Genomic DNA, 18399 nt, shown 5'->3' with positions numbered 1-18399 from the left:
CATTTGTCATTCTGCTTATCAGGTTCTTATTCTATTCAACCAGCACTTACCGAGTATCTCCTATGTACAAGTCAGGTAAGAGCTTCCACTCTCACCCCTGCGTCTCCAATAAAGGCTTCGTTTTTCAGCTACCACTAGTAACTCTAATTCAGAGATTGAAAATTATTGGGGAAGAATTACTGAGTTGCATACCCCACCAGATTATAAAGTCAGGAATACTTTTTAATATGCCCCCGCAGATATGAGTAGAGTCCTTGGAACATAAATAAACGCCTCATGAATGACCAGGCCAGACCTATCACAACTTTAATTTGTGCATTATGCCCAACAGTTATAGGAAGACCACCTTGGTCCTAACCCTAACTCCTAGAAATTCGCAGTGAGGGAGAGTCATTCTCATTAGCTATCATGCTATATACATTTCCAGTATCCATGTAACAACCTATTTGGCCTCCATTACTCCTAATCTTTGTAACAGACCACCTCACCCCTACCTACAGGCTCAGCTTCACTGAGACTCTAGGACCAACCCTATTTCTAGGAAGGGGAATATAAAGAACTCCATGTCTGCTCTGGCCTGGCACATTAAGATGGAGCCAGCCTTTCCAAAGATCACATCCCCAAAAATGTATAAACTCTTAGCTGTGGGTAATAGCCCCATATTCAGCTTCTGCATGGGCTGCTGTTCTCCAGATGGGCCACTAACCCCTGAAATTCCAAATTTTTGTCTTTTATATTTTAACCCTCTTGCCTTTGGGCTATAGTTCCTAGTCGCTTTGCTAGCTGCCACCCTTGACTGGCCTGCTTCGCTTCACATTGCATTCCCCCTTTAGTAACTCTCATTAAAGTATGTCCAAGCCCAGCTCTTGGGGGGGGGGCGGGGATCTCCTAACCCTCCCAGGCTCCTTCTACAGGCCAGATGTTTAACAGCAAGTCAGCTTACATCTGGCCCTATCCTGACTTTAACCACTAGGTTCCAGCACTGGGATTTTCTTTGTTCTTCCTTAATTCCCACCTTCTGGCCCAATCACTGAAACTGAATGTGCCGTGTTTCCTTGGGCCTTATACCTTCATTTCTTTAGTCTTCCTGACTGTATCTTGCTCCTGAAACCAAAGTCTTCATCATTGGATCTCGATTTCCAGATGCTCCGGATCCTCCCTGCCCAAATCTCTACCCACTACATAATTAATTTCCCCTAAGTCATTTAGACAATTCCAGTAACTCATGACCTTTTTCCTTTTAATCTTCCCCCAATTCAAACTCCAGTGAGAGACAATCAAGAACTCATGAATACATACATATTTATTTAATTCATAATATAGCATTTTGAATGGGCTGGGATATGTTAGAGGGATGAGGCTGTGTAATCCGCAGATGCTCAGATTTCTGTCACTAGGAGAGACACTATTGGTCCAGAGCTCCCAGTACAAACAAGCCTGGGATAAAATATTTGATAAAAAATAGTCCAACAATAGTCTAATAAATATTCTAGCCGAGAACAACAACATAGCATATGTCTGAAGCTGGCAGACCAGACTGTAAAAGGCAGTTTCACCAGACCTAATGGCGGTCAACCTGGCCAACCTGTAATACACAGCCAAGTACAGCCCAATGGCTCTGAGGCTGCAGTTGGCTTCAGGAATTAAAATAAGTGTGGGAGTAGTTCTCATCTGTCAGCCTCACATTCTCCATTCTGTAGAAGAAAGGGTATCAAACATTTGCACTTATCAAAAGGTCCATCTGTGGATTGCTCCAACCAGGTAGTCATATATAAATATGTAAACCACGGAAGCTTAGAAAATTCACCTAGCGTATTTTAGCCGAAAAGAACATAGAAGTGATTTTGCTGCAATTTGAAATTCACTGCATCCAAAGTTTACACAATGGAATTGCATGATAAAAACACATACAGATGCAGTTACTCTTACTTACAAGTAGCCAGAACTCCAATGTGGCATTAAAATTTCTTTCATATTCTCAAAACATGTTTAACTTTATTGTTGATTATTTTTGTGCTTTCTTCAATAAGATGATATAAAAAGTGAAAATAAGCATAAATTGCAGACAGAAAGAATAATGTGCTAGCAGAAAGGATTGTAGGAGAACAGACTGAGGAGAGCAACAATGAAAACTTATGGAGTCTCCTTCCTTGAAGATGTTAAATACAGGTCCTATTCCCTTTGTCCAGCTGGGTTTAGCTAGAGGTAGTCAATGACTTCTCTTAAGGTACCTGGCATTGCCAGTATTCTATGAAAGTCTTAAGTTTACTGAAGTATCTGGGACTCACCACACCCCCACTGAATACTTTGCCACCATGTTTTTTCTTGGAAAGCACTTTTTATTATTTGGCTCAGAAACTTCACTGCTTACCCCAAACCCAGTTTATTTTCCTACTTTATTCAGTAGGCTTAGCTCTGAGTGATTTTGGGCTATGACCAAAACTTAAATCCACATTCAAAGTTTGAAAAGACTGAAAAGTTATTGAAAAGAATGGTGCCACATGCTCCAGACAATTCCCCAAGTCAACTTCCAAAAGAGCTTTTGAGGAAGACAATACTCGTTTATATGTATGAGTCCTGGGACATTTGCAAAATAATATCAATACAGCCCAAATGGAGAAGTAGCCAAGCATTTCTGCCCAGAAAACAACAAACACCAATATGGATATCAGAGTACAACAGGGGAACTTTGATTATTCATTTGTTCATCCATACATTCATGCAATTAACATTAGCCAGGCAACTACTCTGTTCCACACCCTATGTCAGGTGTTGAAAATACAACAAAACCAAAAGACACAGCCTTTGCCCTCAAGGTATTCACAGTCTAGTGGGGAAGACGATTCTTATATGTTAAACCTTTGTGTGCATCAGAATTACCTGGGGGAGCTTGTTAAAAATGTAAAATTCCACTTATGTGCCCAGATGTTTTAATTAAGAAGATCGAGGGTGAGGTCTAGGAATCAATTGTTTTAACAAACACCGAAAATGATTCTAACAGGTGGTCTGATTATTGCTGAGAGGGGGGAGTGCTCAGGGTGCCATGGGAGCTCCGGAGAGGAGAACATAACCCAGCCTAGGGGTTCAGGAGTTAATCTAGTCGAGCGGGGCAGAGGTGGGGAAAGGAAGTCCAGGCTAGAGTCAAAAGTAGGGTGGAGAATCTGAAGCTTTGTCTCAGGGCACTAAAATCTAAAAGGCACAAAAGATGAATGGCATGGGAGTCCCAAGGCCAAGGTAAAGAAAATCGGACTGGGGTGAAGGTGGAGTGTTCTGAACTTACAGCATTTTCACACTATTCCCTTAATTTAAGAACAATTCCTACTGTTTACTCTGGGCATCAAAATTGTTACTAATGTCTCTATTCCAGGCCCAGAGAACAACTTGTGTAAGTCGTTAAGCTTGGCTAGAGTAATCAGTGTGATGGGGAAGGTGGCAAAAGATGAAGCTGGGAAAGCAAATAGGGACTTGAAAAGCCAAAGTGGGTAAGTAACTGGGACTTTCTACTGAATGCTATGGGAGCCAGTGAAAGATTTTATGAAGGGGTTAAAATCATCTGTTTTGTTTAAGAATTTGGAGATAGGCCCTAGAGGAGAGACTTAGAGTAACTTAGAAATGAAAGACATCCATTTTAAAGCACTGCTACACTGTACTGGGCCTGGGGCTGAGCGGAGGAGATTAATATTTGTTGCATACTTAACTAAATGCCATGCTTAATAGTTAAGTATGCCACACTAATGCCATACTTAACTAAATGCCGGGTGTGTGCTAAGCAGTTTCCATGTGCTATCTTTTTTTCATCTTTGCAACAGCCTTGTGAGGTAGGTATTATTGTACAGAAGAGGAAACAGCGGCTCAGAGAAGTGAAGTACTTGCCCTGGGTCACACAGCTAGTAAATGGCAGAGGAAATAGATGATTTTAGTCTGAAGGCTATGATGAGCTTTCCATCACAGCAAGCTATTTCCCAGCACTGCTGAATCTTACCGAGGTTGCTCGTTTCCTGATTAGCAGTAAGTACGTAGGGTTTTTAAAACCAAAAAAACTGACTTTGCCACTAGATAGGTTAAGTGTGAGCCTGCCATCTGTATCTGCATCAGTCTTGCTTTCCATGTTAGGTGTACAAACAATACGAAACTGTTCCTTAGGGGATTTATATAGATACTTTGTCTCTCCTACAGAATAATAAGCCATTTGACAGCAGGGGCTGTGGATTATCAATAGGTCAGCTGCAGCGTGGTACCCGGCATCTAATAGTTGGTTGAATGAATTCATGAATGAACGTCCACCAAGGCTGTGGAAAGGAAGAGGGGAAGTTTTGGCATTGTTTCAAGGCTCCGATCTGGGGACTTGTTACAACTAACACGTTGTGCAACAACAATATTTTCACGACTCCCAAGAAGTAGACTCCTTAAAGCCGACTCAGCTCCTGAAAGGAGAAAGCTCTGGTGCTGACACTCCCAATCCCAGCAGCGGAACTGACAGAAGCACAGACCACAAAGCTTGATTCCCTTCCATGATAGTGATAAGGACTGGGTTGAAGCTTACATCCGCATTTGCCATGAAGGGTTGGCTAAGCAAATGAATAGTGTAAACAAGATTTCGGGAAGAATGATTATTTAACCTGTTTAAGAAAACAAACTATTCTCAGGCATTCTTAAGCACTTCAGAAGTGTTTTATCTGAAAATACAAGTACATTTATATGCAAATAGTTGTTGCATCTACAACACTCCATTCTTACTGAGCAAGTAAATAAAGAAGGTTCCTAAAGAATCTCCATTACGCAACTCTTTTTTTTAAGCCTAATTCTAGTAACTGTATGTACTTGAGAGTAAGAAAACTGTATTTCTTTGAAATATTCTGTGACAGAATTTTTAAGAATTCGGACAAACCTCCTCCATTAGGTAGCATCTACCTGGATCAATTTTCTATCCAGCAATAGCACCTCTTGTGCAATCTTGTCTCCCTATCTCTCCTAATCCAACCTAGAGCTCTTCCCACCATCTATGTCATTATTGCATGTGCATGTGTGTGTGTGACAGGAGGGAGGAAGGGAGGGATGAATGGAGGGAGGGGAGAAATGTTGACTGATTTTGATGTTCCCTTTAGGGGACAAAAATGGATGGTATCATTTATTTTCCCTTCCAGTATATTTCTCACGCAAATGACTAAATTAAAAAGTTTATTATGTATATATAATTATAAAATGAATATATAATATATATTATTTATTCATTTTATATATATATTATATATACACAGACATGTTTTCTTTATAATAAATCCTTGATTGTAGGTTTTCTCATAAAAAGCTATATAGAATATGGGGTCATTTGACACTTCAAAATTCTCCTTGGCCTAATTGGCCAGTACTAGCAAGGCTGACACACCCTTGCTTTCCGGCTGGCTAGCCCCTTGTCCAGAGCATCTTTCTACATTATTTACCTAGAATGACCCTAATTCCTTCCCATATCATTTATACTCCTAAACCACGGGGAATTTTTAATTCTCCAATGACAAGAGAAGCATTCTTCAAATTTCTTCTCCAATGGCTTGAACCCAGACTACTCAGATAATTTGTTCTGAGAAACTCAATACATTAATTCAAATACAAGCTTTAATGCACAAAAATTAAATCTATAATATCTAGTTATTTTGGATGCTTCAAATGAACTTTATTTTTGTATCTTGTATATTGGACACTAACTTTAGGTTTAGGAGGGGAAGAACTGCTGAACTGGAGAGCCAGTGAATTACACGCTCTCTTGAAACTTAATGGCAAGCTTTCATCCCAGAAACGTAAGGGGATTCTTGAGGCCTGCAGTTGCATTCCTGCCGCTCGGGGTAATCAATAAAATCTGGGGCAGGCAAGCCAGACAGGATCATCAGGGATTTGTTCCAGATTGTGAATGTTGGACAAACTGGAAGAATGAAGGTCACATCAAAAGTATGAAGATGGAGAGAGTTAGCTGGGTCATAGAAAGACAGCATGTTGTTGTCATAATCCAGAAGGACACCCAGACGCTTCAACTGTGGTGGCACATCCACCAGCATTTCCTTGTTGTTATGTCTGACTACGAAGTTACTATTGCATCGAGAGAAGACCCATGAGGAGGCGTTCTTGCCAATCCATTCATTCTTGGGAGCTGATTTGTAGGCAATGCCAATTGCATACCTGTGAGACAGTAGAAAGGAGAGAGAAATAAACATTTATTAATGATCTGAGTTATGCTAGACACCGTACAGGATATCTAAGGAATAGAATACATGTTTCTTCCTTAAATAGTTTACATTTAGACCCATAATACTGACAGCCCTAGAGCTTTAAAAAAAGTTAGCAATTAGAGTGCTGTAATTTTCAACTCCTAGCTCAGTATATTTTCCCTAATTTTATTTTTTAAAAACTGGCTAATTTTTCTAGCAGTGGTTTCCATCACACGCCTTTTAACCTTGACTTACTGGTATTACGTTTGTGCTATAGAACTGAGTCTCCCAGGAACCTAACAACAGGGGAGAGAGGAGAAAAGAAAGGTGGGATCCACTTACCATGTTGAGGAACCCATGACCACCTCCCAGTAGTGGCAGCCACTGTCAATGAATATATTTCCTGCTGCCCCATAGCATCCTGTGCCACTAAACCTCTCTGGGGTATGGCTCTTCTTCAGAGAGCTTTCATCCTTCTCCATCTGCAGTCCATCATTGGAGATCTTCAACTTCTTGTGAGTCATTTTGGGATCCAGTTTAAAGGGTTGGCCTGAAAAAAGTAGAACAAAGAAAATGCATGAGGAAGTATTTAAGAATTCTATCTTTGTCCTCCAGGACCCTCACTATCAGAGGAGCCTCGACATCATGATCGTTCTTGAGTCAGTGAAAGTTGACTGGTGTTTGGATTATATTAAGGAAGCAGGCCAGAAGCCACTGTTTTCAATAAAATGAAAATAAGCTGTCCTCCCTTCACAGGCTATCAAGTTAAAAGGGGGCTCTCAGGGTCTCATGTTCTCAAATAAGTTTTGTACTTTGCTTTATTTCAGTGGGTGGTTTGGGCTTTGAGCAGATTTCAGGGGAAGGAGTATTTGAGGTGAGACAAAGTGAGGGAATAGACAAGATAACTGCTGCTTGGTGGCAGAACAAAAAAACCTGAGAATAACTCAACTACAGGACAAATTGTTTGCCCTCTAACTACTGGGATGTAAATAACATATAATTAGGTAACTTTGTTAGAGTGACTTTTGCATCATCAATAATTGGAAAAAATATTTGTTGTGCAGGGTCATTCACAACAAATTATTCCTTACAGTCATGGACAAAACCAGTTAGTTACTAGAAGCCAACAGCTGAGTATGGCAAGAGCTGTATAACACAAAACGCGTCTGGCAGACACCGTTGGCGAACGTAACACTCACCCCCTACTTTTTCTCTCTTACCCGCTTTTACTATAGAGATCAGAAAAGCTAAATACTCAAGCTCCTAGCCTCCCTCGCTGCTAGGGTTGACTAAGAAGATGGAAGCAGAAGTCAGAGAGGGTGGAGGAAACTTCTAGGAAAGTGTCTGCTTTCTTGATGAAAGGGACAGCCATCACGTGTACCAACACTTTCCCCCTTCTATCTTGAAAGGAAATATGACGTCTAGAGGTTGCAGTGGCCATGTTGTGACCATGTGGCAATAAGCCAACACACAAAAGGAGAAGGAGCCTGGGTCTCTTACGACATCACAGAACTGTTGCACCATCCCTGAACCGCCTAACCTTCGAGCTTCTTGCTACGCGAAAGAGAGAAAAAAACACTATTTGTTTAAGCTGCTAAAAAATACTATTTGTTAAGCTAAATTAGTTGGATTTTTCTGTCACTTTCAGTCAAAAGCATTCCTAGCAGGTATGGCTTCTCAGCAGGAGGATTTTACCAGATTATCACAAACAGTACTCTTTTACTCAATTGTCCCCAAAGCATGGAGGCACTGTGCAGAGAAAAACTCTTCACTAACATCCTCCCAGGCCACCAGCTGTTTTATGTGTATCTCTGTGTCCACATACCTCCCAAGGACACAAACAAACCCCCTGCCCCAAGCACAGACTCCAACAGTACAGCCCCTCTACCCGGTGCCACTGCCCCCTTACACTGCTGTGGGTGCCAGTGTCAGGCTAAGCGTACTTGCTGGCACGGAGGGCAAAACTGCTCTCTCCTTTTGGAATCACCACAACGTACTGTTTGTTTTGAGTCGGGTAGGCTCACTGTTCCGGCTGCCTGCTTGGTTTATGGCTTTAACAATGAAGATGTAGCGAGTCCCACTCTGAAGTCCATGGACTGTGTAATGGTTCTGTTTGATGTTGGGCACAATCATCCAGCTATCCACGGAATTATACAGGCCTGTAACGTGGGGAAAGCAAGGATGTTAAGGTAATAGAGGTAGGATGATGAGAAGCACACTGAAAATTCATCAAAAGCTCCCCCAAAAGTGAATTTCATTTTGTTTTCTTTTGAGCCGTGGAAGACATAGTGAGATGAACCTCCTCTGCTTCTTTTCTCCCACGGAGCTAAGCTTATGCCAGGCTCCTTGCTTCTGGTAACTGAACGTAACCACTAGTGAAAGTTAGGTTACTCCAATTTGCTGCCAAATAATACAGGAAAACTTCTATACAAAGTCACAGAATCATCTCTTTTATGGAGTCTCTAGGTCTTTACCCCAAATGTCCAATCCTCTGAGATCTGAGTCTGACCTCGAATGGGTGGAGCAGAGCACAGTAACATGGAACCTCAGAGCCAAAAGGACAACTAGGCACTATATTTCCCTCATTTTACAGATAGGAAACTAAGATAGAGAGAAGAAAAGTGACTTGCCCAAGGCCACAGATAGCTGGCAATGGTGCTGAGAGGAGAACTCTGGTCTCTTTAATCCTAGTCCAGGGTTCTCTCCACTACATCACAATTCACGGAGCAAACAGTAATGTTCCTTAGTCTCTGCAAGGTAGCGAAGCTTTCAGGGCTTATGATTCAACTCTCCCACACCATCCTCACCCTTACTTCCAATCTTGGTGGGCTCCAAGGTGTCATAGGGAAGCCAAGGAGATGACATGACAGTCAAAGCAGAATATCATCTCCTCACTTGACACTACCCAGTTTTACCCCTTCCTGGTTCTGATTCCAATACTCATTTGAGGTTGGGTGGTCCAGGAACACATTGTTGTCTGGAATCTCCTTCCCTCCCAAGTAGGGAAAGGGATCAGAGATCTAGGTTTCTGCTTTTGAAACTCTTTAGACCATAAACATTGACTTAAACAGAGAAAGTGTACATAATTAAAAACATGTATTTGGCTAACTTTTAGTAAAAGAGGGATCGACATTCTAGTCTGTGAATTTAGACTTATCTCTTCTGTTATCTGCTTTTCAGTCAGGTTACCACTTTTTAACCATAATTCTACCAGAAGATAGAAAAGAAAGGGCAGGGAAAATGAGTGGTGAATTTAGTCATTTCTATGCAGCTCTAGCAAAGGATTTAGTGAGGTTAAAAATTGGAAATAATAATAAGTGATTTGAAAGAGATATGATCAGAAGGGTTTTATAATTAATTTGGGGAGCGGTAGAAGAAGTCTAAATAAAAACTAGAAAAAGAAGCATAATGGGGTGCAAACAGATATGCTATAGAAAGAAGAATAATTGGTGGCGATGTTCAGTGATTTTCATGAAAAGACACAAGGATAAGGGCCAGGAAAAATGTTTGAGGGCTTGGTAGCCTATGTATCAATGCACAGTATGAATCAGAAACTGCACATTAAATTTTAATACTAAGAGGGAAATATATGATCTTCCAGATATACTGCTAACAATACAAAACCAAAACAAACTTCACAATGAAGTACTATGCAGCTATAAAAAAGGTGGAAGATCTCTATGAACTGATAATGGAGTGATTTCCAAGATATACTGTTAATTTAAAAAAGAAAATTGCAAAAGAGTTTATGTAGTATGCTACCTTTTTTGTGTGTGAGAAAGAAAGGCAAATAAGAAAACATACATATATTTGCTTAGATTTACAAAGCAATAATAACAACAAGAAGGAAAAACCAGAAAATAATGAAGCTGGTTGCCTACAGGGAATGGAGGTGGGGGAAGAAAATGAAAAGGATACAGGAGAGAATGCCACTTCTCTGAGTACACCTTTTTTTGTATAGTTTTCCCTTTTGGAAACATTGTTGTTTTAAAAATTAAAAAAATGTAAATGCTGTCAATATGAATGGGAAGAGTGGGGTCTAAAACTGAAGGCAAACCGAAACAAATGAAGCCACCTGCATTTCAAATGTAAACAATCACAGCAAAGGGCAAGAGGAGAACTGTAAACAAATCCTCACTATTGTTTGTGTTTGCAGTGGGATGGGCAACGCCATTCTGAAACTATTTCAGATATGTCATTGAGCAAATGAGTACCCGTGTTGATGTTGTTGGGAGCCAGGCTTCTCATTGTGGAAGTAGGAACATACAAATATGAAATGGGGGAAGGTAAGAAAGAACCTGCGGGATGGACTGGAATTGGAAATATTGGTATAAACTCATGATTTCTAAAATACGTATTTGTATGTGTATGTGCATACATATTGCACATATGTTAAGTATGTGTGTACGTATATTATGTGTGAATATGTATATGCACATGGGTGTATGTGTGTACTTCTAGTACCCAGGTTTTGGTCTGTAATAACATTCTCCTACTAAAAGGGACCAGGGTTCCTCAGAAAAATGGCTGACTTCAGGGCTGGGGCAGGATAGGGTCAAAATGAGCGTACAACCTTCTGTTATGCTGAAAAGTAAGGAAGCACTGGAGAAAATGATGGAAGACTATAAGGACCCAGGAGTCAGCTTAAAAGGCTCCCACTGGCTAAATTTGGGCAATCTGAGCACCAAAATAAATAAGGGCAGTAAAGAATTATAAACCATTGAAAAAAGAGAATTCATAAGTCCATACTGAGAAGTAAAAAAAATAAATAAACAAATGAAGGATGAGACTTCTGCTTACAGTAGAATGCAGAGTGGCAACTTGTAAACATGGAAGGGGATGCTCAGTTGGAAAATCATTATTTTGCCATCATCAGAGTAAAGGTTGGATCAGGTGAGAATTATTGATTGATGCTAAAACACGGATGGGGGTGGGGTGGGTTTGATGAGGAAGCAGGATATTTTCATGGTCTTAAAGTATCATGGCACAGATTGCTTATTAGTTGCAAAAGGAAAAATAGTAACTATGCAAAGAAGAAATCAGGCAACACCTTTGATCAAGTGATCAAAATTAGCATCACCAATGAAGGGCAAGTACACATCGTGTGTCTCCAGATGTGATGTCCTAAGGAGAACACGTCTCTTATGTAGCCTTCCAGCCGTAAATGTGTAATCTGAATGTAATCGTGAGGAAACATCAGACAAACTCAAAATAAGGAACAGCATAATAAACAAATCAAAGGGCACTTTAAAAAGTATCAATGTCATTAAAGACAAAGAAAGGCTGAGAAAATGTTCCAGATTAAAGGATGCTAGAAATATGACAATTAAGTCCAATACCTGATCCTAGACTATATAGGACAACATTGGGTCCTTAATATGTCATAAAGTATATTATTGGGTCAACCGTCAAGATTAGAATATGAATGGTGGATTAGTTAAAAGTACTGCATCAACGTCATACCTCTTAAAGTTGATACCGCGCTGTGGATACATAAGAGAATTTCTTTATTCTTAGGAAACACGCACTGAAGGATTTAGGGGTGAAAGGCCATGATGTATGCCAATTACTCTCGAATGGTTCAGAAACAATGGACAGAAACAGAGAATGTTAGCAAATGATAAAGGAAATGGGATAAAATATTAACAATAGGTGAATCTGGGTAAAGAGTATACGGGCATTCTTTGTGCTGGTCTTGCAACTTTTCTGTAATTTTGAAATCATTTCTAAATTTTAAAAAGGTAAATATATGATCCTCTGGGTATCACTGAGACTTACTGAGATGGGATTTATCATTGAATTATGGTAATGGAAGTATAAACCTTGTTCAAAATGGAAAGACCACAATATGGAAATCCATGAACCTGAGTGTAAATGTGTGTGGAGAGCATTTGCATGAGAATGAAAATGAGGGGAAATAGAAGTTACATCTCTGTGGCAGTATGTTACAGACTGCCTGGCCAGGGAGAGGTTATAGCCAGTGCTTTCATAATGCAAAACGCAAAGCTGAAACAGAGGAAAGATATACAGTAATGGGGAAGACCATTATCCAAACATCTGTTGGAATTCTTATTCAGCTAACAGCATCATCTGAAACATTATTGGCTTGTGACAATTTCTAATCTCACATAAAGTGGGGAGAAAGTTTGAAATAAAGGGGGAAAGTTGAAAAAATAAGGAGAAGTACTTCTCCAGACAAAATTCTAACCAGCAAGGAAGAAATTTCTGGTTAAAGAAAATGTGGAGTTTGACTATTTTAAGATTCTTCATGCAAGTGGTATCATGTAGTATTTGTCCTTCTGTGTCTGGTTTATTTCACTTAGCATAATGCCCTCCAGGTTCATCCACGTTATTGCATGTGGCAGGATTTCCTTCTTTTTAAAGGCTTAATAATATTCCATTTTACGTATATACCACATTTTCTTTATCCATTCATCTGTTGATGGACAACTTTTTGTATGTCAATTATACCTCAATAAAGTGGTTTTAAAAAAGAGGAAGTATAGGAAAACCTCAAGGGAAAGTAGCTCTCACAACCAGGGTTCAGTCAACAGTGGCAGGCCAGACCAGCATGTGGGACTGGAATCTTCATGAATATTCTTTCCTAGTAAAATAGTTTCAACTTATCTGCCCATTGCCATCCAAAATTTTGCTTCAGGGCTCTGCCTTTGTTCCTGTCCTATTCTACTTTTCTGTCAATGGTCGAAGGAGGAAGACATAGAAGGCACGCTGGAAGGGAAAGTAAATATATTGAACGGCAGAAACTACATACAAAAGAATTTTGGTGGGCTGGAATGAGGAGTCAGGACTAGCCAGATAAAATGTCATAGGAATAAATTCAAGATGTTGTATTTCAGTTTAGATATTCAATTGTATAGGAATAGGATTTGGAATGCCTGGGGATTTCAGCTGACTATATGCTCAGTCAACACAACAGTCAACATGGCTGCTGGAAAAAAGGTACAGGACAAGGGGGCATCAGCTAACACACAAGAGCAATAATACAGCTATCCTCAGCGGACTAGGACTAATTGGTAGCTGGTTTAATTCAAGGAGCATTAAGCTTGCAGTCTGACAGGCTTGGGTTCAAATAATGACTCCATCAGTTTGTAGCTCTGTGACCTTGGACAACTCATTTAACTTGAGCCTCAGTTTCTACGTCTATAAAATAGAATTAATATCATCTATTTCATAAGGCTAAGGAAGAAGTCATGAGGACCAAATGACATAACATATATGGGAGTGTTTGTAAATGGAAAAGCATAATACGTATCCAAATTGTTATTACTATTCACTAGGAGGAAGTCTTAGGCCTTTTATAAGGAAGCACTGACAATTATTTATAGCTGCACGACAACTGAATGGGCTATTTTGCTAGAATTCAGCTACCCATCACTGGAAATGTTTGAGCAGAGACAGGACAAACACCTGCAGGGTTTCTGGTAGAAGGGAAGATTTGACAAGATGACGTCTGAGGTCCCTTCCAATTCTAAGATGCTATGGTCCTCTCACTATTAAGAATTATCCTCTTAAGCTTTTCTTTACAAAGGACTATGTACCCTTGAAAACAGAGGTGACAGCCTTTTGATCTTTGTCACTTCTTGGACTTATTCTCAACTCCCAGGAGACCACTGCTCTCCCCATATCAGGAAAGAGAAGCACAGTTACTTGCTTTAAGACTTTCCCGAGCAGGAGAGACAACTGCAAACAAGTATGTTGGGGAGGCCTTAGCGTTTTGCGACTTCACAACCTGAAGAAACACCCAGGAAAGCAGCTACCAGGGCCAAGCGGCTTAGGATGGAGCTGCACGAGGCAAGTGTTTTTTAGAGTTTGAGCCCAAATGTCTTCTCACCTCCCCATCCCACCATGTGGCCCTAAATTGTCACAAGACGGGAAAAGGAAGCCTATCGGGACAGTTTCGTTGGAAAAACTCCTCTCATGCGGGTCTGTGAAGTCAGACACAGAAGCACAAACACAAGGTAAAAAGAAAATACTAATTTGCAGCTATGCAACCTTAGGGTGCAGATCAGTTCCAATCTTGAATCCACTTTTAATTCTGCTTTCATTTCCATTTTCCCCAGCACACTGAGGGGAACTTGCAGCTCTAGTTAAGATCCTACTGCCTTGTCTTGCTCCAATTCATCAGAAGGTGAAACCATAACATGTAGGCTAAATGACTGCTTTGCGAACGTCTTTCATTTGATGGCCCACTGATGGGCCATTTTATATTTGGTGTAATTCTTGGAGGAAAGGGAGAAGGGGTAGAGGGAAGAGTGACAGAGGCAGGAGGCTTGTCACTTCACTTATTCACTGATACAAATAGGTGTGGTAAAGGAAGTGGTAGTCTTTGAATGTAATGTATTTTACCATGATAATGAAGTGGAAGAAGAGTCAAGGAGAGAGATGTTCACACACATAGGATCGGCAATGATGGTGGCTTAGCTACTCAGGAATGAATTCTGAGCTGTGTTCTGATTTGGGAGAGTGGAGTGACATGGATTAACTGAGGAAAAGCTAAGGATTACATAACAAATGGGAGTGGCCCCAGTGACTGCCCAGCAAGCAAATACACAACTTGCTTGTCACCCATCAGTAAGGTCTTTGCAATGCCCTGGGGGAGCTTGCACTGTCTACTACGAAACACTATACTAAACAACCTAACATGTCTTACAAACACTTGCCTCGTGGCGCCCCGGCCAATCTTGAGCAGCTTACTGCTTCCTTACATTTCCTTATCTCTGGCCACAGGCCCCAACTACACCATGACTTACTGATGAAGTTAGCCTGGCCAGTGAATATGGTGTACTGAAGCTCATAGGAGCTGATGCTGAACTCATCATCCGAGATCCAGTGGACTGTAATGGTGTCATGGGAAGCAGTACAGAGTTCCTCTCGGATAGATGGTGGGTTTGGGGCTGTAAGGAAAGGTGGAAAAGAAGGTAAGGAAAGCATACTCTCTGTTCTGGAATTTTACAATCGTTATTCTTGCTGCCCAACCCAACATCTCGTGGAAAGGAGGTTTTCTTAATAAGAAGCTTTAGATTGCATGTACCATACAACCTGAATCCAAGTGCTGAGACCTCAAGTTCCCCCAAACCACTTTTGCTTCAATGGTAAAGGTATTTTAGGCAAAGATCTAAGCCTAAGTTGCTGAGATGATTGATTGCCCATCGTCTACTCTGCCTGCACTAACACATATGTGGATATTAGAGCAAAGTGGTCACATGTTTCCTTATTACATGACCTTCGACCTATTTCTTTTTTTTCAAAGTAAGTTGTATTATATATTTTTGGCAGTATTAATAGGGGTTAATTGTGCAAATTAATATGAGTTCCCTCATCTGTAAAATGGGGATGATAATTACCTCACAGATTCATTGTAAGGATCATGATATAAAATTAATATATAGTGTCTGGTATAAAGTAGAGGTTCAATAAATGACAGCTATTTTAACATAGTGACAAAGATAACTGCAAACACAAAGTTATTGTGTGTGTATATTTTTCTCATGGAATGATCATTCAACAATCCTGAAGGTAGTCAGTGTTTTTAACAGACTGGTTGTCTCCCTCATCTTCTAAAATTCTCTGCAACTCAGATATTTTTCTTCCTAATCTGCTAATTCCTAAATTTCCTTAAAATCATTTGGGTGGTACCTATACCCATGTGAGACATTCTTTAATATTCTTTAATCACCACCCGAGTTCTACCCCTTATAACAAGTGACGTTATATTACTGACAGGCTCATAAGGAGAAAACCATCAGCAACTTCTTGTTTTTTACCTTTAAGTAAGGATGGTATGTATACCCATTCTGTCCCCGGAGTCATTGACAACTCATTTCTCTTTTCTGTTACATGAACTAAAATATATTCTATCTAAAGAGATACATGTATCATTTTAAAGATTATAAAAGCATTTTCATGGTCAATATTGCCCTTTACAGATTATTTTAAAGTAAAAGCACACCAAAAGAAAAGGACTAGAATGGAAAGGAAAGCACAGTATTTTCACACCTGTTAAATAATCCAGCCCCTCCAGCAGTTTCTTTTCTCTGGAAAAATCTAAAGCAAAGTTTTCAAAGGCATCATTAAAATTGATGTCTGGAATCAGAACTTGAGAAGATGCAGTTGCCATAGCGACCCTGGAAGAGAGAAAAGTACATCAATATACATCAAAATAGGTTTGCAACCTTTATCCAATGTTTGATTTCTGGTTAAACAAGGTGAAAATAAATGACTGCTAGGGCTTGATTCATTTAGTGAAAAATATCATATCTGTGCTTTTCCAATGGAAACCACTTAAATTTTAATCATCAGGAACCAATTAAGGGTTATACCATATTTATTCACATATGTTCACCCCTCAAACACACTCCCCCATCCTGTCTTAATTAGGAGAAGTAAATACAGGATTCTTTCCCCTCTGCATCATTTTCCATCTGGCAGGCAGCATCAAAACTAGACCTCTGAAGGCTTGGTAAGAGCAGTTTGAGAGAATTTTTTCTCCCCCTCTATTTTTTTAATGCTAATCAACAAGCCAGCATGCTGGGGCTTGGTTAAAACCTTCCCCTAAATCCTGTACTTTGTTTGACCTTTTATAACATTTCCATTTAACTAATTCTAAGAGTCTCAAGAGCAGGATCCATCTTCCATGGTCCCTAACACAGTGTTGGACACATAATGAATAAACAATTGTTGAATGAATAACTGAATGACTAACAACAACACAAACGCTAACCTTATTGAGCATTTAGTATATGTAAGACACCATGCATGTACTCTACATAAAGTTACTCCTTACTATCGCCCCGCGTAGCAAAGGTTATTTCCATTTTGTAAATGAGGCATAGAAAGGTTAAGGAACTTGCTCAAGGTCACACAAAGATCAGAAAAAAATATATAACTGAACCTATGTTCATTGGATTCTAAACTTTATACCCTTAACCATGTAGACAGTTCCTTTTAAAAAAAAAAAAAAGGTATATTTTTACATACTTCAGCAATTCTAAACCATTGTTCCACATCAGATTTATCTCTGAGCTTTGATCAAAATATACATGTTTAGGTCCTGTGCCAGACCTGAATCAGAGCCAATGAAGATCCTTGAGCATGCAAATAACAGGATGGAAAGAAACATTAACTTGGCAACAATATGCATGTTAAAGTGGAGAGAAGAGGCATTGAATGCAGGAAGACCAGAGAGGAAACTTGTATGGTGAACTAGTTGTAAGGGGATGAGGAGTTAAACAAATACATATCCTTATGCATGGATACCCTGTTACACATCTACCTACAATAGCTTTTGGCTGTTTCTGGAAATTGAGAGGTTTCAGGAATAAAATTCAGGTCAGGATAAACAAATGAAAGACTAATACAATGAGAGCCACTGAAGCTTTTGAGGCAGAGGAGTGATGTGCTCAAATTTATGTTTCAAGAACAATACTCCAGGGCTTCCCTGGTAGCGCAGTGGTTAAGAATCCGCCTGCCAATGCAGGGGACACGGGTTCGAGCCCTGGTCCAGGAAGATCCCACACGCCTCAGAGCAACTAAGCCCGTGAGCCACAACTACTGAGCCCGTGTGCCACGACTACGGAAGCCCACGCACCTAGAGCCCATGCTCCACAACAAAAGAAGCCACCGCAATGAGAAGCCCGCACGCCACAACGAAGAGTAGACCCCGCTCTCTGCAACTATAGAAAGCCTGCGCGCAGCAATGAAGACCCAACGCAGCCAAAAAATAATAATAAATTAAAAATATTTTAAAAAATAAATTAAAAAAAATAAGAACAATACTCCAGCTGCAGTGGATGGACTGGAAGGGGTCAAAACTAGAGGCAGATCAGATTTTAAGGTGTCTGGGAATGAGCAGAAAGTAAAGTGGTGACAGGAGAAGCGTAGACAAATAAAACAGAAAGTTAATTCATAACACATGAAAATAGCCAACAAATATATTAAAAAGCCCAGCTACATGTAAAATCAAAGAAATGTAAATTAAAATGAGATAGCATTTATGATTATAAATAAAGACATCATAGGAGCTTTTTATGTCTATATTAAATAATGCCTACATGTTTTTATTAGGACTGAAAATGATTCAAATTTTGGAGGCCAAATTTAGCATTACATATCAAAATAGCTTAAAATGTAAATATTCTTTGACATCACAGTTCTACTTCATAAAATTTTTTTGATCTGT

At 39.9% G+C, this 18399-nt stretch overlaps 1 protein-coding gene across 4 annotated transcripts in view; it reads right to left on the bottom strand.

Moving 5' to 3' along the window:
• Positions 1–5266: 5266 nt before the first annotated feature.
• MID2 (midline 2) overlaps positions 5267–18399 on the bottom strand; it is a 94357-nt gene continuing 81224 nt past the window's right edge. For all 4 annotated transcript variants that reach the window (XM_068533834.1, XM_068533836.1, XM_068533838.1 and 1 more), the window contains 5 exons: positions 16218–16345; positions 14972–15115; positions 8198–8359; positions 6543–6750; positions 5267–6171 (listed from right to left, as the gene is read on the bottom strand). In XM_068533834.1, coding sequence (XP_068389935.1) covers positions 5769–6171; positions 6543–6750; positions 8198–8359; positions 14972–15115; positions 16218–16345 — 1045 coding nt within the window. In that variant the 3' untranslated portion in view covers positions 5267–5768. The remainder of the gene's footprint in view (positions 6172–6542; positions 6751–8197; positions 8360–14971; positions 15116–16217; positions 16346–18399) is intronic.

Source organism: Eschrichtius robustus, chromosome X (genome assembly GCF_028021215.1).
Source record: "Eschrichtius robustus isolate mEscRob2 chromosome X, mEscRob2.pri, whole genome shotgun sequence".
Classification (NCBI taxonomy): domain Eukaryota; kingdom Metazoa; phylum Chordata; class Mammalia; order Artiodactyla; family Eschrichtiidae; genus Eschrichtius; species Eschrichtius robustus.
Note: the sequence above shows the minus strand (reverse complement) of the source record. Positions and strands in the feature narration are given on the sequence as shown.